Source organism: Ictidomys tridecemlineatus, chromosome 11 (assembly GCF_052094955.1).
Source record: "Ictidomys tridecemlineatus isolate mIctTri1 chromosome 11, mIctTri1.hap1, whole genome shotgun sequence".
NCBI lineage: Eukaryota > Metazoa > Chordata > Mammalia > Rodentia > Sciuridae > Ictidomys > Ictidomys tridecemlineatus.
Window position 1 is genome coordinate 131,431,457 of NC_135487.1, and position 27,895 is coordinate 131,459,351.

Genomic DNA, 27,895 nt, shown 5'->3' on the forward strand with positions numbered 1-27,895 from the left:
TTTAAAAATAACTCTTTAATCATATGCACATAGGGGAATATAGGGTAGCTACCAGGCTGACTAGGAAAGGGAATTCTCCCTTTGCCCCAATGTCTGCTTGGCACAGTTCTGAGATCACACACACACACGTGGAACTAGGTTGAGAAGATTAGGGAGAGAACTGAAGAGACAAAGGCCAGTGGGGTGAGGCAAGGGCTTGCAGTAGTTTCAGTCAGTGGACTCCAACACAGATTCACTTAGTGCTAGGTCCCAGTAGTGTTCAGCCCCATGCTTTTTGAAATGCTCACGAGCCATATTCTCTGTAGGGCACTGTTTAAATTTCATTTCTCCAAAGCTCCGGTCTTTGGCCGTACCCTGGGAAAGAGATAAACCTTTTAATAAAAACACTATAGTTTCTCAGCTGGGCGCAGTGGCACATGCCTATAATCCCAGCAGCTAGGGAGGTTAAGACAGGAGAATCATGAGTTCAATGCCAGCCTCAGTAATGGCGAGGTGGTAAGCAACTCAGTGAAACCCTGTCTCTAATAAAATACAAACTAGAGCTGGGGATGTGGCTCAGCCGTCAAGTACCCCCGAGTTCAATCCCCAGTACCAAAAAAACAAAAAACAAAACAAAAAGCACAACTTTTTTTTTTTTTTTTTGCAGTGCTGAGAATCCAACACAGGCCTTATAAATGCCAAGAAAGCCCTCTACCACTGAATTATACTCTCAGATCAGCAATTTGTTATTTTTTAATTTATTCATTTAGATACTTGGCACTGAACACCAGGGTGTTTTAGTCACTGAGCCACATCCCTGCCCCCCAACTTTTTAGACATTTTTTTTTTTTTTTTGAGACAGCGTTTTGCTAAATTGCTGAAGCTGGTCTTCAACTTATAGTCCTCCAGCCTTAGCCTCTGGAGTCACTGGGATTATAGGCTGCACCACCACACCCAGCTCATTTATTTATTTATTTTCTATTTGTTTTATTTAGATTATACATGACATTAGAGTGTCTTTTAACATATTATACATATAAAGAGTATAATTTAGGATCCCGTTCTTATAATTGTACATGGTGTAGAATACATTGGTCGTGTATTCATATACGAACATAGGAAAGTTATGTCCCATTCATTCTACTCTTTCCTATTCTCATTCCCTATCCCTTCTCTTCATTCCCCTTTGTCTAAGCCAATGAATTCTTATTCTTTCTCCTCTTATTGTGTTAGCATCCACATATCAAAGAACTCAATTTGTTATTTAAATCAGATATAAAGCTCTATTAAAAGACCTAATAAACATTTGTGCCTCAAAGTGCCTACTTGAATGCTATTTTATGGTTAAAGCAATTATAATCTCTACCCTTGGACATTCATGAGTTTTCTTAAATTTATACAGATGAATTCATACAGCTTCTCTTTTTTTCTTTCTTTTTTTTTTTTTTTCCTGGTGGTACTGAGAATTGAATCCAGGGGCTGGGGATGTGGCTCAAGCGGTAGCGCGCTCGCCTGGCATGCGTGCGGCCCGGGTTCGATCCTCAGCACCACATACCAACAAAGATGTTGTGTCTGCCGAGAACTAAAAAATAAATATTAAAAAAATTCTCTCTCTCTCTCTCTTTAAAAAAAAGAGAATTGAACCCAAGAGTGCTTTCCCATTAGCTATATCCCAAGTCTTTTTTTATTTTTGAAACAGGGTCTCATTAAGTTGCTCAGGCTGGCCTTGAACTTTGTGATCCTTCTGCCACAGCCTCCCAAGTCTCTGGGACTGACTATAGGAGTGTACTACTACCATGACTGGCAGGGTTTAAGTTTTTAGACTAGGGCTGGAGATGTGGCTCAAGCGGTAGCGCGCTCGCCTGGCATGCGTGCGGCCCGGGTTCGATCCTCAGCACCACATACCAACAAAGATGTTGTGTCCGCCGAGAACTAAAAAATAAATGTTGAAAATTCTCTCTCTCTCTCTCTCTCACACACTCTCTCTTTAAAAAAAAAAAAAAAAAAAAAGTTTTTAGACTAAAGGAGCAAGGATTCTATGCTCTAATATCTGGTTGAAATAGCACATCACAAAAAAGATAATACTCGGTGTGTTGGGATGAACTTATTTCTCAGTGGGCCTCAAGGAATAGATGTGGGCCTCTGTAGGAAAACAGAGTTAGAGAGCCAGAGTCTGGAAGAACTCTTTTTATAAGGTTTAGTGAAAACTGTGTATACATGCAGGAGGCTTTGGGGTCCTGAGACAAAAAGCAGTTGGGTGGGGAGAGGAGAAACAAGAGGAAACTTGCAAAGACTATAATAGGAAGACATAGTACAGGGTGAAATACCATTCTCAGCAAAGGCACCAGCAGCAATGGCAGTTATAAAGTGATACCTAAAGAGGTTTTCAGGGGGCAGATTCCAATAAGGAGCCTAAAACAGAACTTGGCTTGTTTCTGACTCTGAGGGCTCTCAAAGATAAATGGAAGAGATGTGGAGGCTGGGGTATTAAATATGCAGGTAAGGATTTATGTAACACACAAAAGGTAAAATGATTAGTGTAATTTGAATACATTCATTGAAGAGTCTGGGATAAGGATACATACTGTTAATAGCAATTTCTATAAATAGTGGTCTTGGGCTAGGGATGTAGGTAGAGTGCTTGCCTAGCATGTGTGAGGCCCTGGGTTCCATTCCCATTACTGGGAGGAAAAAAAAGTAAAAAAGTTTTTGATAAACAGACATGGGGATGTAGCTCTGAGGTACAGCCTTTGGTCAGCATGTAGAAGGCCCTAACTTTAATCCCCTGCCATGCCAAAAAAACAATAGTTGCTTTTGGGGCTGGGGATGTAGCTCAGTGGTACATGTGATAGCTCCTGTTTTTTCCTTATTCATTCATTCATTTTGGTGCCAGGTATTGAACCCTGGGGTACTTAACCATCAAACCATATCCCCAGCCCTTTTAAAATTTTGAGACAGGGTCTCATTAAGTTGCTGAGGATGGCTCTGAACTTGAGATCCTCCTGCCTCAGCCTCCAGATATGCTGGGATTACAGACGTGCACCACCACACCTGCCAAGGTCCTAGATTTGGTCCTGAGTACCACAAAATAAATAAATAAATAAATAAAATAAAGAACAAGTTAACAAAAATAAGCACATTTAATAAATGGAAGATGAAACTGGGCATGGTAGCACAAGCTTGTAATCCCAACTGCTCATGAGGCTGAGGCAGAAGTTCAATGCCAGCCTGAGCAAATTAGCAAGACCTTGGTTTGGGGATAGGTGGAGATAAAATAACTCAACCTAAAATAATAAAATGAAAACAGCATAAATGGTTCACTAACAAGAGTTCATGAATAAAAGAACTGACAACTCCTACCCTCCCCAGTGCTGGAGTTCAAACCCAAGCCCCCCCACACATGCTGGGTAAGTGCTCTATCACTGAGCTTCACCCTCAGCCTTTGAAAGAATTGGATAAACTTTAAAGAAGTTCTGCTGAAAATGGATTTAGGTCATTTTATGAAGTATTTTCAGATTATTATCTAATTAGGTTCTCAAAACAAAACCTGATAAGAACAGCAAATAATATCCACATTTTTATAGACAAGGCAACAGAATTTAACATTGTCTTGCTCAGACTTGCTTAGCTAATAAGCAAAACCTACTTTTGTTTGTTTGTTTTTTACATACTGGAGATCCAACCCAGAGCACTATATATATTTTTTTTTGAGGGGGGCGGGGCGGCAAGTACAGGAGATTGAACCCAGTGCTGCCTAACCACTAAGCAACATCTCTAGCCCCCCCCCCCTTTTTTTGTGGTGTTGAGGGTTGAACCCAAGGCCTTGTACATTCGAGGTAGGAACTCTAACTGAGCTATATCCCCAGGCCAAGCCCTTAATTTTTATTTTGAGACAGGATCTAAGTTGCTGAGGCTGACCTTGAATTTTCGATCCTCTTGTCTCAAGTCTCCCAAGTCACTGGGATTACAGGCATGTGCCATCATGCCTGGCTCACAACTGTATATTCTTAAATCTAGGGTACTTCTTTCATTATATATATATTTATATACGCACATACATGTACATACACATGCACACAATTCACTCCCCTCTTTTTGAGTCTCATACGCATAACTATGAAATAACTTTCAATTCAGAGCCAAGCACAGCAGCACATGGTTGTAATCCCAGCAACTAATGAGCTGAGGCACAAGGATTACAAGTTTGAGGCCAACATCAATAATTTAGCAAGGCTTTAAGCAACTGAGTGAGATACTGGCTCAAAATGAAAGAAAAAAGAAAGGGCTGGAGATGTAGCTCAGTGGTGCAGTGCCTCTGCATTCAATCCCCAGTACCAAAAAAACAACAAACAACTTTCAAGTGAGAACTTTTCCAGACAACATATACTATACGCTGATTAATTTAACAAAAATGTAGCTATCTCTCACTCTGAAGATGACCCACATTCTCCCATCAATGTGTACTCCTAGCTTTACCCCCAAAGCATCTCTTTTTTGACACTGCCCCCATTCTCATTTAAATGTATCTACTTCCTAAATAAATGTCTTAAAACATAATAATTTAACTAAAATATCATCAGGAAACATTTGCTTCCAAATGTTTAAAGACAGATTCTAAAAAGAAACAGAGAAGTTTTATTTCATTTCATTGTTCCACTTGTATAACTTTAACCATCAGGAACTAGCTAAAGTTTTACTTCAATGCTTCACAAAGGATCACCTACCTCCCAGACTAGTACACATTTGTTGGTTTTCTTCACAGCTTCCTCGTCAGATTCTTCATCATCTGGAAAAGACAATGTAGCTAAATTTTATTCTAGACTCATGACAAGAGACCACAGATTTAGATTCTAAACAAATAATATTCAACTCTATCCATGTTCTCTTAAGTATTATCATCTTTTCCATGTACTGAAATCATGTTTTGCTTTCTGTTAATTTTTATTTTTCTCATATTAGAATGGAAGCTCCAAGAAGAAAGGGACTTAATTCAACAAACATTTACTGAGGACCTACTATATGTTAAAAGTTGTACCAGACACTAAGAATAAGGAAATAATAGATAAGCAATCAACAATAAAAAGTTGTCCTAGGCACTCTCAGAACCAGGCTTTGGATGATGTCTATATGATAGGTTATTCTTTTTCTTTGTTGTTGTTGTCTTTTTTTTTTTTAGTTGTAGATGGACACAATACCTTTATTGTATCAGTTTTTATTTTTATGTGGTGCCAAGGATCAAACCCAGTGCCTCACGCATGCTAGGCAAGTACTCTATCACTAAGCCACAGCCCTGGCTCCTGATAGGGTATTTTTAAGGACTCCTTAGCCTAATGGAGGAGAGGCATGCAGATACATCACATGAAAATATCTTAAGAATACTTGCTAAAGAGAATATAGATTATAGAGCAAAAGTATACTTTAAATATGTTAAGGAGAAAAAGTACAGAAGGACCACACTTAGGTAAAGTTAAGAAAAGTAGAGTTCTCAGTCAGGCTCAGTGATAGGTGTGTTTAGTCCTCAGCTACTCAGAAGGGTGAGGCGGGAGGACTGCTCAGACACAAAAGTTCAAGACCAGCCTGGGCAACGTATTAAGACCCCAAAACGTCAGAAGTTGGTCTAGGTCTTCAAAGAAGGGAAGAATGAATTTCTTTTTTTTTTGGGGGGGTACATACTAGGCATTGAACTCAGGGATACTTAACCACTGAGCCACACCCCCAACCATTACAAGGTCTCACTAAGTTGTTTTGGGACTTGCTAAGTTGACGAGACTAACATCAAACTTGTGATTCTCCTGCCTCAGCCTCCTGAGTTGCTGGGATTACAGGCTTGCACCCCATGCAAATGGGAAGAATGAATGCTAACATAAATATAATGGCTAGGAGAATGTCAGGTGTGTGTGTGTGTATGAATAAAAAAGTTGGGCAAAAGAATGAAAAATATTTTTTCATTTTTGGTACTGGAGATTGAACCCAGGGTGCTTTACCACTGAGCTACATCTTAGTCCTTTTCACTTTTTAATTTTTGAGATAGATCTAAGGTGCTGAGGATGGCCTCAAACTTGTGATCCTCCAGCCTCTGACCCCCAACCAAATTGCTAGGTTAAAGATATATGCCACAGGCTGGGGATATGGCTCAAGCGGTAGCGTGCTCGCCTGGCATGCGTGTGGCCCAGGTTCGATCCTCAGCACCACATACAAACAAAGATGTTGTGTCCGCTGAGAACTGAAAAATAAAATAAAATTAAAAAAAAAAAAAGAAAGAAAGAAAAAGATATGTGCCACCACAGTATGATTTTTTTTTTTTTTTGGTAGTGCTAGGGATGAACCCAGGGCATTGCACATGCTAGGCAAGTGCTCTAACCTTGAGCTATAATTGCACCAAAAAGTTTATCTTTACTTAGTAGGACTATAGCTCAGTTGGTAGAGTGCTTGCCTTGCATGCCCAAGGCTCTGGGTTCAATCCCCAGTACCACAATAAATAAACAAATAAATAGATAGATAGATAAAAAATTAAAAAAAAATCTTGATCAAAGCAAAAAGCTTTTAATGATCAGAAAATTTTTTTCACTAACTAAATACATTCATGTAACAACTATGCAGATTCAGGACAGACAGGGAAACCAACGATAATAGAAAAGCCTTAAAGGACAGGCAGAAAAATAATTTTAATATCCATGCATATGACCATGTAACAAATATTGTATAATTTCTAGCAGGCTCACAGTCTGAATAAATCTTACTGAAGTTCCTGAACGCTGTATATACAGTTAGCCGGAGTCTCTCAGGAAAGGAGGAAGATAAATGGACAGATGCACCATCCCTACCTCCCACAGATCACAGGACCCCCAATTTATCCCCTCTAACCCCCATTCACCATCTCCCTTTGTGTTAGATGTCTGTTCGTCCCACTTTATCCGATGCAGCATTAGACGCTTAAACTTCTTCTGAGCCTTGGGGCCTGGAAACAGAGAAGGAGAATTTTGCCAGAGCCATAGAAAATAATGGGATAGAAAGAACCTCTCAGCTCATTAATGTTCAGACATTAATGTGGTAGTTGAAGTAATCCCGGGAACTACATCTGTGGCCTTCTACTCCAAAAAACACAGAAAAAGTAGCCCAGTACATTATATCCAGCTATGGTTCTAAAATACCTTATTTACTCCCTTTTCCCCACAATGCTAATCACTCTAGGCTTAGGGTTATCTGGGGACAGTCTCTCTCAATTTTTTTCAGACTCACCCCCTTCCACTACTACCACGTTGACATCCTTGTGCAGTACCACCACCCCTGTCAGGTACAGTTGCCCAGCATTGGCCTCAATCTTGAACTTCTTGGCTGGGTTGCTCAAATTTCGAACTCTGGAGGAGGGAAAGCTTAGTTATGTCTTCAATTTTAGCAACAGTAGCTACCTGAATGGAATGGCAAACAAACAGATGAATCCAAAATGGTTCTCTCTCTAAAAACAAAGATCTCTTGAACAAACATATTTCCATTTTCTAATATTTCTGCAAAGTGTACAATTTACAACAAACAGCAGTTAATCAAAATTTACTCTATAATGAATTGTTTAGAAGGATATACTATCACCCAAAAATATTTATAAACTTCTGGGTGATGGTGTAAAGATCTACAAATTCTTCTTCTTCTTCTTTTTTTTTTTTATTCCAGGGAATTGAACCCAGAGGTGCTTAACCACTGAGCCACATCCCCAGCCCTCTTTTACATTTTATTTAGAGACAGGATCTAACTGAGTTGCCTGGGGCCTTGCTAAATTGCTGAGGCTGGTTTTCAACTCCGATCCTATGTCTCAGCCTCCTGAGCCGCTGGGATTATAGGCATGCGCTAGCATACCCAGCTACAAATTCTTTTGTAGATGCCTAAAATGTAGTCACTATGTAAGCATAAAAATTTTCTAGAGGGCAGGAAAAACTGTTAGGTAACAATTACCTATAAAGAATAGTCCTTAAAAACAAAAAAAAGTAGACCTCAGAGATCAAAGAAGAGAAAGAGAACCTTTACATTAAGTGCCCTTCTGTATTGTTAGAATATTTTTATCTTAATAAGCATCTACTAGTTTTTAAATAATGTACCACGTTTATGATAAAGTATATAGCTTAAAAAAATAAGTACATTTAATAAATAGAAGGATAAAATAATAAAATGAAAACAATAAATCAACAGATAGAAAAATACCTACAACATACAAATTCATTTTGGAGTGAGGATAAAAGGATTACTGCAATACTCAGAATAAAGTTGGTTGCTAAGGGGCTGGGGCTCAGTGGTAGGCCACTTGCCTAGCACACGTGAGGCACAGGGTTTGATCCTTAGACCACATAATAACCAAAATAAGGGTATTGTGTCCATCTACAAATAAGAATATTTACCAAAAAAAAAAATTGCTAAGGAAAGAAATATTAATGCATTTTGAAGAAATATGATATTTTATACTTCACAAGAACAAACAATTTTTACTTAACAACCTGGCCTGAACAAGTATATTCATTCATTCATTCTTCAAAATAAATGTTGGTTAACTAGACTTGAGATGAGGAAAAATTAGATAACAACAACAAATAAGAAATATTTAATTCTCCACTGGAAAAGAATGACAAGCCCTTGATTCACACTAGGGTTATTAAGCCAGAGTAGGAAGTGGTACAGGGTATACTTTAAGCCACAATGACTCTGTCTTGTGCACTAGATGGAAGGACGGCCTACTATGGACACCTACCTATATACAGATATGTGTACCCCCTGTGAAATGTCTTCTTTAAGCTTTTTAATTTTCTTGACCTTTCTCTGTTCTGCTGTAAGCTTTCGGGCAGCGTTGGCCTCTTCATGCGCTCTGTCGTGACAGGAAGGACATCCACAAGTGAGAAAGGCATTGAAGACCAGAGGCAGGGCTAAGAGAAAGAGAGAGCAACAGAGGACTCTCCCCTCCCTCCAAATATGGATCCCCCAAAAGTTTGGAAAAGGCACTCGCCCTGGGTTTCCACCCAATCCCATGGCACTTACTTCTGTCTTTTTGCCATCTGAGCTCTGACATGGGCTTCTACCTTTGTGGGGTCTTGAACAGCTTCTGTCCCTAATACTCGCATCAAATTAGAAATTCTCACTGCAGTGGAGAGAGGACAGCAATTAATCTCCTAAATTAGTTCTCTTGCTGGAATAACCTGTTATCTTTTCTATCAATTGATATTGTTACTTCTATTAAATCTATGCTCAAAAAAATCACCCCCTCCAATAACTCCTATTTTGAAAATCCCACCAATTAACTATTTTCACAGTTCACACAATTATTCTGAAAAATCGGTATGCATTTATGTTAAGAAAGACAAGCAGCTGGGCACAACGTGTACTTCTGTAATTGTAGCTACTTATAAGGCAAAGGCAGGAAGATCACAAGTTCCAGGCCAGCCTGGGCAACTTAGGGAATTATCTCAAAATTAAAAAAATAAACAGCTGGGGATGTGGCTCAGTGGTAGAGTGCTTGCCTAGCATATAAAAGGTCCTGGGTTCAATCCTCAGTACTGAAAAAAGAAAAAATAAATTTAATTTCTTTGGTATTTTTTGCTCTTATAGTATCTAAAAAAGGAAATCCTATATATACCAGTGCTCATTCAAAATATTAACTGAATGATAATGGTAACTACAAGGGTGAATTTTCTTATACCGAATTTTCATTTTAAAAATTAAAATATTAAATTTTATGTAAAAGTCCATGCAAACACTACAACTACTACCTTAGCGAATTTCAACACTAGTATATTTTTCCAGGAAAATCAGAGTGTTAATATAGCCAATAAGTGACCTCTATCATGAATGTTTTGACCTGTCTTTTTCTTTTCTTTTCTAAGAATTTAACCTTTATTTTATTTATTTTTATGTGGTGCTAAGAATTGAACCCAGTGCCTCACGTGTGTTAGGTAAGCAATCTACCACTAATCTATGACCCCAGCCCCTGACTTGTCTTAATAAGAAAAGATAGATAGGGACTGGAGTTGTAGCTCAGTGGCAGAGCGCTTGCCTAGCATGCATGAGGCACTGAGTTCAATCCTTAGCACAAAATAAAAATAAACAAACAAAATAAAGACATATTGTCCATCTACAACTACAAAAAAAATTTTAAAAAAAGAAAAGATATGGGCTGGGGATGTGGCTCAAGCAGTAGCATGCTCGCCTGGCATGTGTGGGGCGCTGGGTTTGATCTTCAACACCACATAAAAATAAATAAAGATATTGTGTCCACCTAAAGCTAAAAAATAAATATTAAAAAAAAGAAGAAGAAGAAGAAAAGAAAAGACAGACAGGTGCAGTGGTATATGCCTGTTATCCCAGGGACTCAGGAGGCTGAGGAAGGAAGATCCCAAATTCAAGGCTAGCCTCAGCCACTTAGCAAGACCATCAGCAATTCGGCAAGACCCTGTTTCAAAATAAAAAATTAAAAGAGCTGGGGATGTACCTCCATGATAAAGCACCTCTGAGTTCAATCTCCAATACCAAAAACAAAATAAACAAAGAAGATGGTAGGAATTCAAGGAAAGAACCCAAGAATGAATCTGAGAAATAGAAAGCACTTGAAAAGAGATGTTAAGGTTCTCTAGAAATTAAGAGATAAATCTGCCACCCTTTTTAATAGGCAGGGCTAAGACATGTACCTTTGGGTTCTGGAGGAGGCATCAGGCCCAGCCGGACTTTCTCTTGGAGTTCTTTCTGTGCTTCCCTCCTTGTTTGCCTCCGCAGCTTCTTCTGTTCCTTCTTGGTGAGATACACCCCCAGAGTAACTGGTGTGTCATTGTCAACTATGAGAGAAATAAGCATACCAAAGCAATAAGAATATTAGAGTCACTTAGGTAAATACCAATCACTTTCAAAGGATATTTAGTTGAGTTATCATTAGTTGTTTGTAAGTTGTGAGAGGGAACAGCATGGTTACATTTTAGAAATGGATTCTCATCTTTCATAAATAGTGTTCTAAGTCGTTTTTCTTTAAGCAGTTAAACTCTTTCACCAAATGATATGTAGCAAATACAAAAAATTTAAAAATTAAAGCAGTTCTAGTTCCTCCTGGTGAGGATTTGGGGTAAGTGAAAGGTATCTAGAATTCTACTTAGATCCCACCTCCTACACCTCAATGTTTCCATGGAATGTGATTTGAAACTACTGGCTGAGATGATAAAATTTATAATTTTTTTTTAAGAGAGAGTGAGAGAGGAGAGAGAGAGAGAGAGAGAGAGAGAATTTTTTTTTTAATATTTATTTTTTAGTTCTCGGCGGACACAACATCTTTGTTGGTATGTGATGCTGAGGATCGAACCCAGGCCGCACGCATGCCAGGCGAGCGTGCTACCGCTTGAGCCACATCCCCAGCCCTAAAATTTATAATTTTAAAGTCACAGCATATGGTAAGAATGCACTGAATTCATAACGCAAGTCTACACAATAATTTAAAACAAAAACTAGTTGGGCATAGTGACAGGTCTGTAATCCCAGCAACTCAGGAAGTAGAAGCAGAAGGATCGCAAATTCAAGGCCACCCTGGGCAACTTAAGAGAGACCTTGTCTCTTAAAAAACAAGCAAACAAACAACAACAAAAGAGATGAGGGGTCCTGGGGTTGTGGCTCAGTGGTAGAATGCAGGTGAGGCCCTGGGTTCCATCCTCAGCATCACATAAAAATAAATAAATAAAATTAAGATATTAAATAAATAAAGGTATGCGACTGGGGATGTGGCTCAAGCGGTGGTGAGCTTGCCTGGCATGTGTGTGGCCCGGGTTCGATCCTCAGCATCACATACAAACAAAGATGTTGTGTCCGCCGAAAACTAAAATAAATAAATATTAAAAATTCTTTCTCTCTTAAAAAAAAAAAAAAATTCTCTCTCTCTAAAAAAAAAAAGTATGCGTCCAACTACAATTAAAAAAAAAAGAGAGATGGGAATATATTCCAGGGGTAAAATGTCACTGCAATCTATCCCCTGTACCAAAACGAAACAAACCCCACATTCTTCTAATGATTTACACTACTTAAAGGTAAACAGAATCTGGTAAAATAAAAATAAGTAATTATATTACAGGTTGAATGCCACTAAGCTGAAAATACCAATTCTATCATGCTTCAAAATCCAAAACTCTTGGGCTGGGGATATAGCTCAGTTGGTAGAGCGCTTGCCTTACATGCACAAGACCTTGCGTTCAATCTCCAGCACACACAAAAAAATAATTTCCAAAACTCTTTAAGCATCATCAGCACTAATAAAATCTGCAAATACTTCAAATATCTAAAAAACTCTGAAATATGAAACACTCTGGTCCCAAGCCTTTCAGATATGGGATATTCCAACTGTATCTAAAGGTCTCAATCTATTTTTCTTACTGGGATATACTGTCAAGTGAAATTTACCAATTAGGATATTTCCTTGGTTCATCTCAAGTCTGATGAAGCGTGTTAAAATTGTTTAGATCCATATAACTTTTGAGATCTCTACATACAAAAGGAAATTTCCAATGTACTTAGTGATTTACCCAAGGCATTCAGCTTGGTAAAAATACAAAAATGCAGCCACAACTAAAACCTCTCTTTTGACTGAGCTAATAAACTTTTGGTACAAAAAGAAAAAGAAGGAAAAAAAAGAATGAGCCAAGCACAGTGGCACACTCCTATAATCCCAGTGACTCAGGAGGCTAAGGCAAGAGGATTACAAGTTTGAAGTTAGTCTCAGCAATAGAGCAAGACCCTCAGGAACTTAGGGAGACCCTGTCTCAAAATAAAAAATAAATAGGGTTGGAGATATAGTTCAGAGGTGAAGCACCCTTGGGTTCAATCCCTAGAATGGTGGGGGTGGGGAAAGGAAACAACAAAGAATAGGAAAAAAAAGAAGACTGAAGACAAAGATTAAAGATGATCAGGAATACATTGGTAGTGTACAAGACTGGAGTTGCCGTTTACCACTATTGCAAAAGTCCAACTTGTAATATACATCAGTGAGGCCATCTACAGACTGGACCTCAATGCTCTACAGCTACATGTCTAATATGGTAGTACTAGTCACCTCTACTATTTAATTAAAATTAAATAAAATAAAAAACCAAGGTCCTCAACTACACTAGTGCAATTCAATATTCAAGTGCTCAATAATCATGTGTCAGGCATGGTGGCACACACCTATAATCCCAGTGGCTCAGGAGGCTGAGGCAGGAGGACTGGGAGTTCAAAGCCAATTTAGCCAGGTCCTAAGCAACCAAGCAAGACCCTGTTTCTAAATAAAATATTAAAAAAAGAACAGGGTGCGGTGTGCATACCTGTAATCCCAGTGGCTCGGGAGCTAAGAAAAGTGGATCGCAAGTACAAAGCAGCCTCAGGAATGGCAATGAACTAAGCAACTCAGTGAGACCCTGTCTCTAAATAAAATACAAAGTAGGGCTGGGGATGTGGCTCAGTGGTTGAGTGTTGCTGAGTTTAATCCCCAGTACCCCCCCCAAAAAAAACGTACAAAAAAGGCCTGGGGATATGGCTCAGTAGTACCCTTGGGTTCAATCCCTGGTACCAAAACACACACACACACACGTACGTGGATAGTAAATATTATCAGAGATGCAGAACAATAAAATAAAAAACCAAGGTCCTCAACTGCTGCATAAAGTTCTGTTGGATGATGCCTTGGTTGAGAAATCAATTCATTACCTGGAGGATTGAGCTGGGCTGGATGTTCAACAAGATTTGTGATTCCAAAATAATCTTCTCTCTTCGGATTTTCCTCTGTACTAAAATTGGAGTAAAAAAAAGATAACAGGATATGTGGGTAGAGAGGATGCCAAGAAAGGGACTCTCAGAGACACAAAGAAAAATTCCATTTTCTATTATGTGTTCTAGCTTTTAACATTATACATCTATAATATGTAATTAGATTATACATTATTTTCAGTATGAGAAACCCAAGTCCCAGTAAGGCTAGAAGTTCTCTCCAAACCAGTCATTCTCAATCTTTTTTGTAGCCTAACACCCCTAAATAGATACCACATTCTCTCATTAGTAATAATAAATACTTGAGATGGTGGTTGACAAAGGAAGAGTAGGTAAAGGCCAAAACACAGTCTTTTAAAGCCATATATCAAAATGATGGAGTAGATATAAAGTTGTCCAAATGCATTAATAAAATTTTATTTATCATTAACTGTACCAGCAACTAAGAATTATTGTTGTGTTCTACAACTGGATCTTTTTTTTAATATTCTTAGTTGTAGATGAATACAATATCTTTATTTTATTTATTTATTTTTACGTGGTGCTGAGGCTCAAACCCAGTGCCTCACACATGCTAGGCAGGCGCTCTAACACTGAACTACAACCCCAGCCCTACAATTGGATCTTTTAAGAAATGTAATAACAGCCCGGCACAATGGCCCATGCTTCTAATCCCCATGGCTCCAAAGGCTGAGGCAAGGGGATCTCAAGTTTAAAGCCAGCCTCAACAACTTAGCAAGGCCTTAAGTAACTTTAATTTGAGACCCTGTCCCAAAATAAAAACTAAAAAGGGCTGTGGATCAGTGGTTGAGGGCCCTTAGGTTCATTCCCTGGGACCAAAAAAATTTTTTAAATGTAAAACCAGCCAGGTGTGGTGATGCATATCTGTAATCCGAACGGATTGGGAGGCTGAGATATGAGGATTGCAAGTTCAAAGCCAGCCTCAGCAACTTAGCAAGGTCCTGAGTAACTTAGACCCTATCTAAAAATTTAAAAATTAAAAAAAAAAAAAAAAAAAAAGTTGGGGATATAACTCCTTAGTTAAGCACCCCTAGGCTCAATTCCAGGGGTGATACTTAGAATATATAGTTTAAGGGCTGGGGTTGTGGTTCAGTGGTAGAGAGCTCTCAGCTAGCATGCATGAGGCACTGAGTTCGATCCTCAGCCACATAAAGATAAAAAATAAAGATATTGTGTCTACCTTAAAAAAAATGTACTTTAAAAAATGTATTTAAATGTGATAATAAATGTGTACATACAACTAAGATGCACCAATAAAACAATGTGAAAAAAAAAAAGAAAATTTAGTCAAACAAAAACCAAAGCAAAACATAATAAAATCCTCACCAGAGCTTTGACTCCTGCTACTTTACAGAAAAAAGAAAAGAAAAATATGCTAAAACCACATAAGGATGTGTAACAAAAACAAATAGGTACTGGGTTCAGTCTCTAGCACCACTTAAAAAAAAGAAGAAAAATTTTTGCCTTTGTTTTTATAGTTTTATTTGTGTCCCTAATTCTGCTACATTAACAAAAAGCTTAAAAATAACCCATATTGTTTAAAAACATATGAGCTTTTGTACAGTTATCTACTTCCCTTAGATTTAACAATTTTATTTAATATCTACCATTTTTCCCATTAAAACTACAGCCTTGGTGGCTGGGGTTGTGGCTCAGTGGTAGAGCGCTTGCCTAGCATGTGTGAGGCATTGGATTCGATTCTCAGCACCGCATATAAATAAATGAATAAAATAAAGGTCCATCAATGTCCTAAAATAATTTTTAAGAAAAATGAAAAATTAAAAAAACTAGGGCTGGGGATGTGGCTCAAGCGGTAGCGCGCTCGCCTGGCATGCGTGCGGCCTGGGTTCGATCCTCAGCACCACATACAAACAAAGATGTTGTCCGCGGAAAACTAAAAAAAAAAAAAATATTAAAATTTCTCTCTCTCTCTTTAAAAAAAAAAAAAAACTAGAGCATTATTAAAAGGTATTAATTAACAAACTCACAGGTCGAAGCCATTGGGGATGATGTATGAGTCCCACCACTCAATTTCAGGAATATCGCCTTCCTTTAGCTCTTTCTTAGGAGCAATGAGAGCGAGCCTAGTTGAAGTATGGATGCCTGTTTTTCGAGCAGCCTGTGAAATCTCTGCCTGTAGCTTCTCTAGTTGAGCCTAAAGACAAGATAAACCAAGATAAGGAAGATAAACTAGAGCCACATTTAAAGCACCTCTTGTTAACTCCCTACATCTAACACATTGGATTCATAATATCTGAAAGAAAAAAAGAGTTGTTCTGCTTTACCCTTTAATTCATTTAAATACATCTCACCTCTATCTCACAGTGTAGGCCTCTAGCAGATATGCAGAAATGGGATTATATGAAAACCTCACTTTGAGAACACAAAAAAGGAAAGGCAAAACTACTTGAAAATATATTCCATTCAACTCTCTAGTTGTGGAAATTATATGTAGCAAATTTTAACACCAGGCTAGACTTCCTCAGTCACTCAGAGACCTTTGAATTGCTTCCTTCTACTGGCAGCTGCATGTGAAAAAAATTTTCAGACTCAATATTATTTCCATCTATGTACAAAGTAACTAGAAAGAAAAATCAGCTAAAAATCAAGTATTCCAGGAATATGGTATTTAAAGTTACTTATTGCTTCAAATTACCTATCTGTTCAATTTCCCATAATGAAAGAATTTATTTTCCTTTGCATCAATTTCCTAACTTCTAAAGTCTGTTATACTCTAAGTTAGATACCTTGGTCCGTAATCGTTGAGCAATCTTCTCAAATTTGCCCTTGTCGTGAAATTTAAATGTTCGTCTTTGGCGTTGGGAAGGGGCAATTGAAACTCGGGGGTCAAAAAAAGTATTGGACTCCATGTCTTCTGATGGCTTTTCTTTTAGCTGTTGCTTAAACTGTTCCCTCTTCACAGCACGAATATTGGCCTTAAGGGTAGGCATGCGGTGTGTCAGCTCAATCTCCTTGCCAGTTGCATCTACAGTGCGACCTTGCTCATCTAGGATCAGTGGTGTAGGTTTGGTTTGATCTTTTAACTCTACTTTCCTGAAAAATATCCCACAAAGAAATAGAGCTGGAATATTAAAGCAAACAAAATAAAACAAAGCAAAACCCAATAAAGACAACTAGGTAAAATAATTCTAGGGAACATAATCCTATCAGGGAATAATAAACTCTGGTTTAGAAACATCAAACTGGCCAGGCACACTAATGCACACCTGTAACTACTAGGGAGGCTGGGACAATAGGAGTGCAAGTTCAAAGCCAACTGGGGCAACTGAATGAGATGCTGTCCCAAAAGGGGTTGGGAGACTGCTCAGCACTAGAGCTCTTGACTAGTAAGTGCAAGGCCCTGGGTTTGATCCCTAGCACCACAAAAAGGAAAAGAAAAATTAAAAACATCAAACTGGAGCTGATATACTCAGTGGTAGAATACTTGCCATACAAGGCCTCGGTTTTGATCACTAAGCAATGCAAAAAAACAAACAAAACACCTTGATAAAACTAAACAACACACACACACACACACACACACACACACACACACACCAAACTGGCCATTTGGATTTAGGGTACAAGTTAATTAATTTAATTTACAAATTATACTGAGAGGAATTTATAATCCTATCTTTCTTTATTCCTGAATCATTCTTTTTTCTTATGCACGCTATGCAAACACTCTACCACTAAACTATATTTCCAGCTCTTACTTCTAAACTTTTTTTTTTTTTTTTTTTTGAGAATTTTTAATATTTATTTTTTAGTTCTTGGCGGACACAACATCTTTGTTGGTATGTGGTGCTGAGGATCGAACCCGGGCCGCACGCATGCCAGGCGAGCACGCTACCACTTGAGCCACATCCCCAGCCCCAGCTCTTACTTCTAAATTCTTGAGTCAGTCATGGGATGCCAGACCAATCACAAATGCTAAAACTAAAGTCTAATATCTTTTTCTTTTTTTTGGTACCAGGGATTAAACACAGGGTTGCTTAACACCAAGCCACATCCCAAGCTCTTTTTTGTATTTTATTTAGAAACCAACAGGGTCTCACTGAGTTGCTTTGGGCCTCACTAAACTGCCCAGGTTGTCCTTGTACTTAAGATCCTCTTGCTTGGGGCTGGGGATGTGGCTCAAGCGGTAGCGCGCTTGCCTGCCATGCGTGCGGCCCCGGGTTCGATCCTCAGCACCACATACCAACAAAGATGTTGTGTCCACCGAGAATTAAAAAATAAATATTAAAAATTCTCTCTCCTCTCTCTCACTCTCTCTTAAAAAAAAAAAAAAAAAAAAAAAAAAAAAGATCCTCTTGCCTCAGCCCCCCCCAGCTGCTGGGATTACAGGTGTGTGCCACAACATCCCAGCTAAATCTAACATCTTTGTTCAGTTGTAGAGAACCTAAGATTAGGTCTCACTCAATGCAATTCAGTGGCTAACAGAGTTAGAAATCCAGAAACATGCCAGGTTCAGTGGCACGTGCCAGCAACATAGGAAGCTGAATCAGGAGGATTGTAAATTTGAAACCAGCCTCAGTGAGGCCTTAAGTAGCAATGCACCGAGACTCTGCCTCAAAATGAAAATAAAAAGAGCTGGCACACACCTGCAATCCCAGCAACTCAGTAAGCTAAGGCAGGAGGATTACAAGTTCAAGGCCAGCCTTAGCAATTTAGTGAAGCCCTAAGCAATTTAGCAAGACACTGTGTCAAAAGAAAACATAATAAGGGTTGGGGATGAGGTTCAGTGGCCCTGGGTTCACTCCGTACAAAAATAACATAACATAAAATAAGCTATGGTAGAGAGCCCCTGTGTTCAATCCCCAGTACACGTGGGGTGGATGAAACTAAGAAATTATTTTAGGTTCTTTGGAAAAAGACTCAATGACATTCAAAAGTATTTATTTCTTCTCAAACTTCAGAAATGACAAGGAATTTTATGAAATATATACTCACGGAGGAGCAATGCCCATGGCATGGAGATTAGCCAGGCCCACCATGTTGGCATTGCCAATGAGCCCTGGCTTCAGTGCCAGCTGGGCTTGGATTCGGGCTTGTAGCTCAGCTGCTTTCCTTGCCTTCTCAATGGCATCATTCATGAAAGTAGCAGCCTGGGAGGGCTGAATGGTGTTGCCAATTGGCAAACGTTCTGGTTGGGAAGAAGAAGGAGTCTTTGGCTGTGAGATAGAAAAAAAAAGAATAGGGATTGAGATAGGCAGAAAGACACACATACACATACCTTGCTAGATTACGGCAGATGATTGTGGAGTGAAACGTTTTGGATTTTCATTTGAATGTATGGCAAGAAATTCTGTGATAAAGATGATTCTTTTCAGAGTAATCTGGGAATAATACCTGAGGTGTAGGAGGGCTAATGAAGCTCAGCTGTTTTTTCCTCTCCTCGATTTGTCGTGTTGCTGCCTCCATCATCTGTTTGATCTGCTCTCCATAGAAGAAAAAATTGAAAAGTATTAATTTTTCTGTTTTATTTCTCCCATACAGGTTCCTAAATCCAAAAAAGTGTTCAGATCTAGAAACCTTAAAGTTTCTGAATGACTCTACCATATTCTGTCTTTACCATAGACTAGAAAAATTATCATTTATCTTTTTGGTACCAGGGATTGAACCCAAGGGAGCTTAACCACTGAGCCACGTAGCCAGCCCTTTTTATATTTTATTTTGAGACAGGGTCTTGTAAGTTGTTCAGGGCCTCACTGAGGCTGGCTTTGAACATGAAATCCTCCTGCCTCAGCCTCCTGAGTTGCTGGGATTATACATGTTTTCCAACAGGCCCAACTAGACTAAAAAATTTAATAAAGACAAAACTAGACAGGTGACCACTACAATTTTTCAACTTTTCTCCCAGGGCAGAACTGACTTATTACATACCTTGATGATTAAGGCTCAAGACAAATCTGAGTAATTATCTTAATTCTGCCACTTACTGCCTGTGTTACCCTGGACAAGGTACTTAACTTCTAAAGCTCCCAAGTGTCAAAAAGGGTGAAAAAATAATATTAACCTTTCAAGACTATTATGAAAAGGTAAACAATGCATACAAACATCCTAACAAAATACAAATTATATTTCAATTGTTTAAAAAATCCTTGAATTCCAAAGTCAGGTAACTATAGATGATGGTGCAAAGATTTGTTCTTTTTTTTTTTTTTTTTAAGAGAGAGAGAGAATTTTTTTAATATTTATTTTTCAGTTATTGGCAGACATAACATCTTTGTTTGTATGTGGTGCTGAGGATCGAACCCGGGCCGCATGCATGCCAGGCGAGTGCGCTACCACTTGAGCCACATCCCCAGCCCAAAGATTTGTTCTTTAGCCTTCATAAACTCCTTATCCTGTCCTAAAGAACTTCAGAATGATAAGCCTTAAGAACATAGGGCTTAATATAACTCCTCTCTGATTTTCCACATAGGGCCTTCTTTTGGGCTGGGGCTGGGGCTCAGTGGTAGAGTGCTTGCCTAGCATGTGTGAGGCACTAGGTTCGATTCTCAGCACTACATATAAATAAATAAAGGTCCATCAATAACCAATAAAAATTTTTTAAAAAGGGGGGCCTTCTTTAGAGTTACTTCACGATATTCCCCTTTCAACCCCCTCTAATATGCAGGCTGAACCCAAGGGCACTCTACCCTAAGCTACATTCCCAGCCTATTTTCATTTTTTAAAATTTTGAAACAGAGTCTATATTATAAAGTTGCTGAGGCTTGCCTCAAACTTGTAATCCTCCTGTCTTAGCCTCCAGAGTTGCTGGGATTACAGGCCTATGCAACTGCACCTGACTGCTCCAAGATATTATTCTTTTAAATTAGTTCTTAACACTTGTCAGTAGGTGATATATTTATACAGTTCGTACTTCAAAAAAATTACATGAGGGTACTGAATTCTTGTAATCCTAGAGACTTGAGAGAATGAGGCAAGGCACCTCAAGTTCCAGGCCATCTGCAGCAACTTTGCAAGACCTTGTGAAACTCACTTGTAATCACAGTGACTCAGGAGGCTCAGACAGGAGAATTGATAGTTCAAGATCAGCCTTAGCAACTTGGTAAGGCTCTAAGCAACTTAGCAAGACCCGGTCTCAAAATAAAAAATAAAAAGGACTGGGGACATGGCTCCGCGTTTAAGCACTCCTGGGTATAATCTTCAGTACAAAAAAACTGTTAACAGTGCCCATTTTAAAAATACACATGCTTGGGATGGGGACATAACTCAGTTGATAGAGTTCTTGCCTTGCATGCATAAGGCCCTGGGTTCAATCAAACCACACACAAAAAAAAGGTTTTTACTGAAAAAAATATAAAATTAACTTAAATTTTTTATAAATAGATTATATTTTCTTTGTGTATTTTAAAATTATTCTCCTCTGCTATCTAGCTAAGTTCTGATCATTTCATTTAATTTTCCCAATGACTCGATGAGGTAGATGATTGGGTAAAAAAATGTATATGATACACATCGTTTGATACATAGTAGGTGCTCAGTAAATACAAATTCTTTCTTTCTTCTTCTTTTTTTTTTTTTTAGAGAGAGAGAATTTATTTATTTTAGTTTTCGGTGGACACAACATGTTTGTTTGTGTGTGATGCTGAGGATCAAACCAGGGCCGCACGCATGCCAGGAGAGCACGCTACCGCTTGAGCCACATCCCCAGCCCCTAGTAAATACAATTTCAATAATCCTTAATTAGAAAACTCTGGGTTAAACCAAGAAATGCTAAAATATAAAGCAGGAAATAAAACTTCCCCAAATGGGGCTGGGGTTGTAGCTCAGTGGTAGAGCTCTTGCCTTGCATTCATGAAGCCCTGGGTTCTATCCCCAGCACCACAAAAAATAAACAAATAAAAATAAAGATATTGTGTCCATCTACAACTAAAAAAAAAACAAACAAAAAAACTTCCCCAAATGCTAAACACTAATTCAATTAAGATCAACTCATTCAATCACTCTGCTTCTAGTCCCTAGTAACTAACCTGGAGTTTAGTTAGCATTCCAGGGCTCTCCGAAGGAGGCCCAGGGATCACCTCTGGCTCCTCTTCTACCTCCTCAAAGCGGGGTATTCGTCGCTTCTTTACTCCAGATGATTCCTTGGAGATCTCAGAATCATCACCAAACACCTCCTAAAGAAACCCAAGATGAAAGAAGAATTGTATCCCTTCCCATCAGGAAAAGCAAAGAATCATCCTAGCCCCTACCAACATTTTTGGCTTTTCCCAGGGGAATATGACGCAACCTTGCAAATAACTATAGACTCTCCACCAAGTGGATCATTTCACCCAACTTCATCATTCTCCTACTCCAGCCAAGCAAATTTCATCCCCATGTTCCCATCTCAAGGCCTTCACAAATGCTACTGCCCACATCTGTTAGATTCTCCTTCAACTTTTCTAAAACCCCTGTTCTAAATCCTGCCTAAACTCACCTCCTTCAGGAAGTTTTCCTCATTATAACCTTATCCCACTCTGATCAAACTTTCGTTTCACATTCTCTTAGCATTTAAGAGCTTGGTTTATATTAGGTTAAATTACATTGCTAATACTCTGTTTGCCAAGTGTTAGGTCTTTCAATGGTGGTATTTTCTCCCAAGTATGGTCTAAGCTCTTCTAGGAGAGGAACTTTCTTTTTCAGTATTCCCCAATAACACTTTGTTCTCATCAAACAATGGGAACTTAAATATGTTGACTAATTTGCAAGGTGAATTTAACAGGACCAAGAGTGGCCAACTGGAAGGGACAATGGGAAAAAGCAAATGTACACACCGGTGGTAGGCTTTGGGTGACATCCCCTCTTCACTAGGAGGGCTCGTGTTTTGCAAGGACATATCCTCAGCCAGGGGCGAGCGCTTCCTGGAACTCCTACAGTTCAAGAAAAAGGACTCTCCCATAATATATTGTGTGGAGTGGGGACCTGAATGGACCAAAATGGGACCCATATCCCATGGCTATCTAGCCACATCCTTTGAGAAACCAATTTTATTCTTCCCACCCCATGGAGTCACTTCATTTATAGTATGGCCTCAGCACTTATACAGTGGTATGCCCTATCATAATACAATCTTCACTGCAAGAATCTATATATATATATATATATATAGTATATTAATCATTTCCCCTTAAACATAACAAAGTTCAACATAGTCTGAAATTCTATAACTTACCCTAAAATTTCCATAAAACTACTATTCATATTTTATAATCTGTGACTGTATTTTATTGTACCTCTCACCCTTTTTGAAATTGCAGCTTTTTTGGTTTTACAACAAGAATTATCTCTCATTCATGAGATCACTCTACAAAGCTCTAAAACAAAAGGCACAAGAATTTCTATTTTTCTTTGTTCCAAGTCTGGCCAAGCAGACAGTGCTTGTCAACTCTTTGTCTCAGGAAAAGCAAATGGGATAGTGAAGGTATTAGAAGCACTTTGGAAGGTATAATGGGAGTCACACAAACACTTCCCCCCCCCAAAGAGAAACAGACAAAGGGAAATGAAATAGAGATACTGGCTGCCCGAGGGAAATGAGATAGATCAGTTCCCTCACACTGATAATATTGAAAAAAAGGCCATGACAAATCAGCAACTACAGAATAAAATGTGTAGTATTATTGCAATATTGCCGGCCCTATTAGTACCCCATTTATGTGGCCAGATGACCTGCAATATGCTATACAGCAAATTCTAAACACTCAAGAACATAATAAATACTAGCTATTTTTAGGTATATTATATGCAAACACATTGCAGAGAAACTTCAATAAAGAAACAATGAGGTCTACAGTTCAGGTAGCAGTGGAGTCACATTCTAAAGCAACTTATAGACTTCAAATAAATCAAAGACATAAAACCTTAGAGCAATCAATTCACAGGTAATAGTAAAGCACGGGGTGAGGGGATGTACAGGATAAACCTAGGGAGACATGAGAACCAAAATTCCTAACTGGACATGAAAAAGACAAAGCTATCAATTGTTTCTTTGGAATATTTCAAATGAATTTAGGTAGTTCATCATCACAAAGATGGTGACAACAACTCACCTCCTCTATGTTAGTCTAAAGACCTCTCTAAGTAATAGTGGATATCAATGTGTGACCCAAGTAAGTCCAGCAACCTTGTCATCATTCAGAACACTCCTGAGCTCATTAGATAGTGAACTGTAACCTACCTTTAGCTCGCGTTTTCTGCTCCTATCACTGCTAGACTTAGAATGCCTAGAGCTTCGACCTTCCTCCACAGCTTCAAACAGTTTGTCCACAAAGCGAAGAGTAGAATCATCAAGAAAAGGTTTCAGATGGTCTGAAAGGAAAAAAGAAGTGACAGAATTGAGAAGGTAAGAGTACAATCTAATACTAAGCAAATAACATAAAAGCACTGGACTTTTTTTTGAAATAGGGTTTTCACTATGTTGCCCAGGCCGTTCTCAAACTCCTGGGCTCAAGAAATCCTCCACTACTGCACAAGGTTAATATTTTCTCTGTTTTCATATCTATGTATTCATTTATTCATTTTTTGCAGTACTGGGTATTGAACCCAGTGGCACTCTGCCACTCAGCTACATCCCAACTCCTTTTTCTTTTTTATTTAGAGACAAGGCTCACTAAATTGCCCACGTGGGCCTTAAATTTGCATGCAGTCTTCTTACATCAACCTCCCAAGTAACACTGGGGCACTTAACAATGGAGCCACATCCCCAGTTTTGTTTTTGTTTTTTTGGTGAGACAGGGTTTTGCTAGGTTGCTAAGGCTAGCTTTGAACTTGTGATCCTCCTGCCTCAGCCTCCTAAGTCACTGGGATTACAGGTGTACACCACCATGCTCAGCAGGAGGGAGATGTTTTTTAAAGTTCTTTGTAGGATCCCCATAAATTCTGTTACACTGAATGATTCTACCATCTGAGGTAAAAACACAGCTATAATTTTTTGGAGTAGGAAATAACACAGCCAGAGTAATCTGTTAAAGGTGAGCATCAAAGCTTAAGATGAAGCTAAGTACAGCAGCACACCTGTAATCCTAGTTACTGAGGCAGAAAGATTGCAAGTTTGAGACCAGTTTCAGCAAGACCCTGTTTCAAAGTTAAAAATTCAAAAAGGCTAGGGATGTAGCTCAGAGATAAAGCACCATCAGGCTTAGTCCTCAGTTATTCCCAAGAGAAAATTTTCAGATGAATAATCATCCTAACTTTCCCCAAATAGTAAACTGTAGATTACCATTAACAAATCAATCTCCATGAACATTTTTCATGTATTTCTTAAAAACTTCCATATATTGAGATAGCAATCTGAATCTGAACATACCTGTCTGGCATATTTTCTAAGTAAATCTATGTTAGGTGACTCAGTATGATAGTCAAAAGGGAGTCAGTCTGAGATTCAAGATAGGCACCCCCCCTCAAAAAACAAACAAAAAAAAGCAGTAAGAAAAAATTTAATTTTAAGTTATTTCCACTACAAAGCAAGAGAGCATAAGATGTGGTCTGACCTCTCTTTCTTTAGATATTCGTAACAGAAAGAATTTTGGGGTTATCCATGTTAAGTCAAAAGAGTTAGAATAGTACATACCAGCTGCCTTCTTCTTGTCCATGCCCTTCCCCACACAGTTCAATGCTGCTGTGACAACTGTGGGCTCTGAAAAACCCAGTACCCTCTTCACTGTCTTCTCTATCCATGGTTTCAGCTCATCCAGCTCCCTCTTAGACAGTGCCATTTTTCAGGAAAACAACAATAGCTCAAATAGGACTCAATACTACACCTAAAAAGAAATCAAGAAAGAGTTAAATTAGAGAATAGGAAAAAACTAAGCAACCCAGGGCAGTAGTTTATAGATCAGAAATGTGCCCCCCCCACACAGCCCTCAATCCCTTGGTAAGTTTCTCCATTTTCATTTGAAGGCAAACATTCTCCCTAAAAACTATACACATGTGAAGAAGAAAACACAAGGAAATGGGTTCCATTTGATTTTTATCCTTAACTCGACATCAGTGCATCAATAACATCTATGGAATAAACTGTGGAAACACTTAATTCAAGAAATAAGTTCTAGCTTCTTTTTTTGACCCTATCATATAAAGGATTAGACAAACATGTAACATTAAAACAAAGCTAACAAGTCCATCCAGAGGTAAGCTTTTCTATTTCCAAATGAGCATTCCTGAACCTAGCCCTGACCTATGGATTTTCTCTCTTCTAAGGATGCAAACAAGGGAGGATTTATCCTGGTCACTCATCCTGTATTAAGTCTCCTAATCTTAAGAATGTTCTGTCACATTTCATTGTAGTTATTTGTGCCATTAGGAATTCGAGACACAGACAATTGTGTATCATATTTTACAGGGTCTGTCAGCTGACTTGAGCATAACCTCTCAGTTCAGAAAAGAACACCCTCATTTGGACTCTCTTCCTTTCCATTTTTATCTTTTTATTTTTTTAGCTCAGCAGAGAAAACAATATAAAAAAGACTCTCCACAATAAATCTTTATTATTTAATGCAACTTCATATAAAATTTCAACATTATTCATGTTTACATTTGATTTCCTCCCTAAATCTCAAATATCCTCACAAGCACAGAGAACTTCCTAATTTTCTGCATAACGATTATGACAGTCTATAAACTACACTGACCTCAATTTGTAAGCTAACTTCTTTATAACACTGCCATTATAGTATGATCTGAAAATCCATCTTTCAAGATGTTTTAAGTCATCTTCTAAAAGATACATTCTGACTAATTTCTACATTCTTGGTAAGTGTACCCTCTATAATATATGCTGCCAAATAGTGAATTTAATTTTAGCATATCTGAACAAAGCAGAATAAAGTCATGAAATTAAGGAAGATTTTGTGCCTAAGCGACAAATCACATGAGTAATTTACGGTGGTTCTATTATCCCACCATGAGAGAGCAGTACTGCATGTCAATTTCTACTTATTAAATGTGCATTGTTCAGGTAGGGCTGTAGCTCAGGGGTAGAGTGCTCTCCTAGCATGTGGAAAGCACTGGGTTCAATCCTCAGCACCACATAAAAATAAAGGCATTGTGTCCATCTACAACTAAAAAATAAATTAATTAAATTAAATTTAAAAATTTAATTTAAAAAACAAAGTAAATGTGCATTGTTCAAAGAAGCCCATACTAGCACCAAAAAGGGTTCAGAAGCACTCCAGGCACCAAAATCACTGAAAAGAGGTCACTGAGCAGTTGGGACACTGAGATTATACACCATTTACAAGCATTAGGCAAAAAAATTAATACATTTGAGTCTCAGTTTATTCATCTTAGAAAATGAGGACAACTGCCACAGCTACATCATACTTAATTCAAGTAACTACTAAACACAAGCAGAGTACTTGCTGGGTATTGAGGACATATACAACAAGGAGCAACACACACCAGAATCCTTGCCTTGATGACCTCTAGCCCACTAGAAGTGACTCGCAGGCTAGGAATCACAGGCAACTCGAAAACCCAAAGCAATAAACGAAGTGTCCCTGTTACCAGATACTAACAAATGCATACCACTCAATCCTCCAGGAGGTGATGAGCAAGATAAACAGTCAATGGGCCAAAAAAAAAGTTCCCCACAGTCACCGGCTTTGTCGTTAACCACGGTGTTCATCCCAGCTGCAAGGTGGTGGGGAGCCGGCTACGAGAATGGGGCAGGGAGCTCTGAATGGGCAGGTACCAGAATCCCATCTCCTTGGGATTCCTTCCTCGTCTAGCTCCAGTTCCAGATCCCCTGAAGCCCCGCTTTTCTACGTCTCCTCTCTGCCCCACGGGCCGGGTACCCACCACGCTCCACCCCAACTCCTCAGCTCGGAGCTGTCCCCTTCCCGCCCCCGCCCTTCCCTCCCCGCAATCCCATTCCAGCGCCGCCTCCTGCGGACCGCTCTTCCCTCAGCTGCTTCCCGCTCAACTCTCGCGCCTGGCTCTTCCCCCTGGACCCAGCCCGGGCCCCAGTCGCTCCGACGAAAGGACACCTTCCCTGGGCCCGGGGCCACTACTCACCTCACAAACTTCAGCCCCTGAGACGGAGCCCGAACGTTACACCGGAACCGGAAACCGTCTGACCGCCCTCCGGCCTGCCGTCGCCACCGACACGGCCGCCGCCACGCTGAGGTTCCCCCGCACGTGACCTGGGAGGGCCGGG

The 27,895-nt window shown here is 39.1% G+C and overlaps 1 protein-coding gene across 4 annotated transcripts; it reads right to left on the bottom strand.

Moving 5' to 3' along the window:
* Prpf3 (pre-mRNA processing factor 3) lies at nucleotides 1–27,895 on the bottom strand. 4 transcript variants are annotated; one of them, XM_005331157.4, is made up of 16 exons: nucleotides 27,754–27,895; nucleotides 25,310–25,499; nucleotides 23,918–24,048; nucleotides 21,732–21,878; nucleotides 19,102–19,185; nucleotides 18,703–18,923; nucleotides 16,494–16,800; nucleotides 15,735–15,901; nucleotides 13,666–13,745; nucleotides 10,641–10,784; nucleotides 8,998–9,097; nucleotides 8,714–8,827; nucleotides 7,219–7,337; nucleotides 6,854–6,937; nucleotides 4,704–4,765; nucleotides 1–354 (listed from the first exon to the last, which is right to left on the bottom strand). In XM_005331157.4, the coding sequence occupies exons 2-16, from the start codon at nucleotides 25,452–25,454 to the stop codon at nucleotides 208–210; spliced, it is 2,052 nt and encodes a 683-aa protein (XP_005331214.1). In that variant the 5' UTR covers nucleotides 25,455–25,499; nucleotides 27,754–27,895; the 3' UTR covers nucleotides 1–207. The 4 variants fall into 4 exon arrangements, with proteins under 4 accessions (XP_005331214.1, XP_013216665.1, XP_077883771.1 ...); XM_013361211.4 differs by lacking the exon at nucleotides 27,754–27,895 and adding an exon at nucleotides 27,265–27,528; XM_078027645.1 differs by lacking the exons at nucleotides 25,310–25,499; nucleotides 27,754–27,895 and adding an exon at nucleotides 22,518–22,613 and having other exon boundaries at nucleotides 23,918–24,052.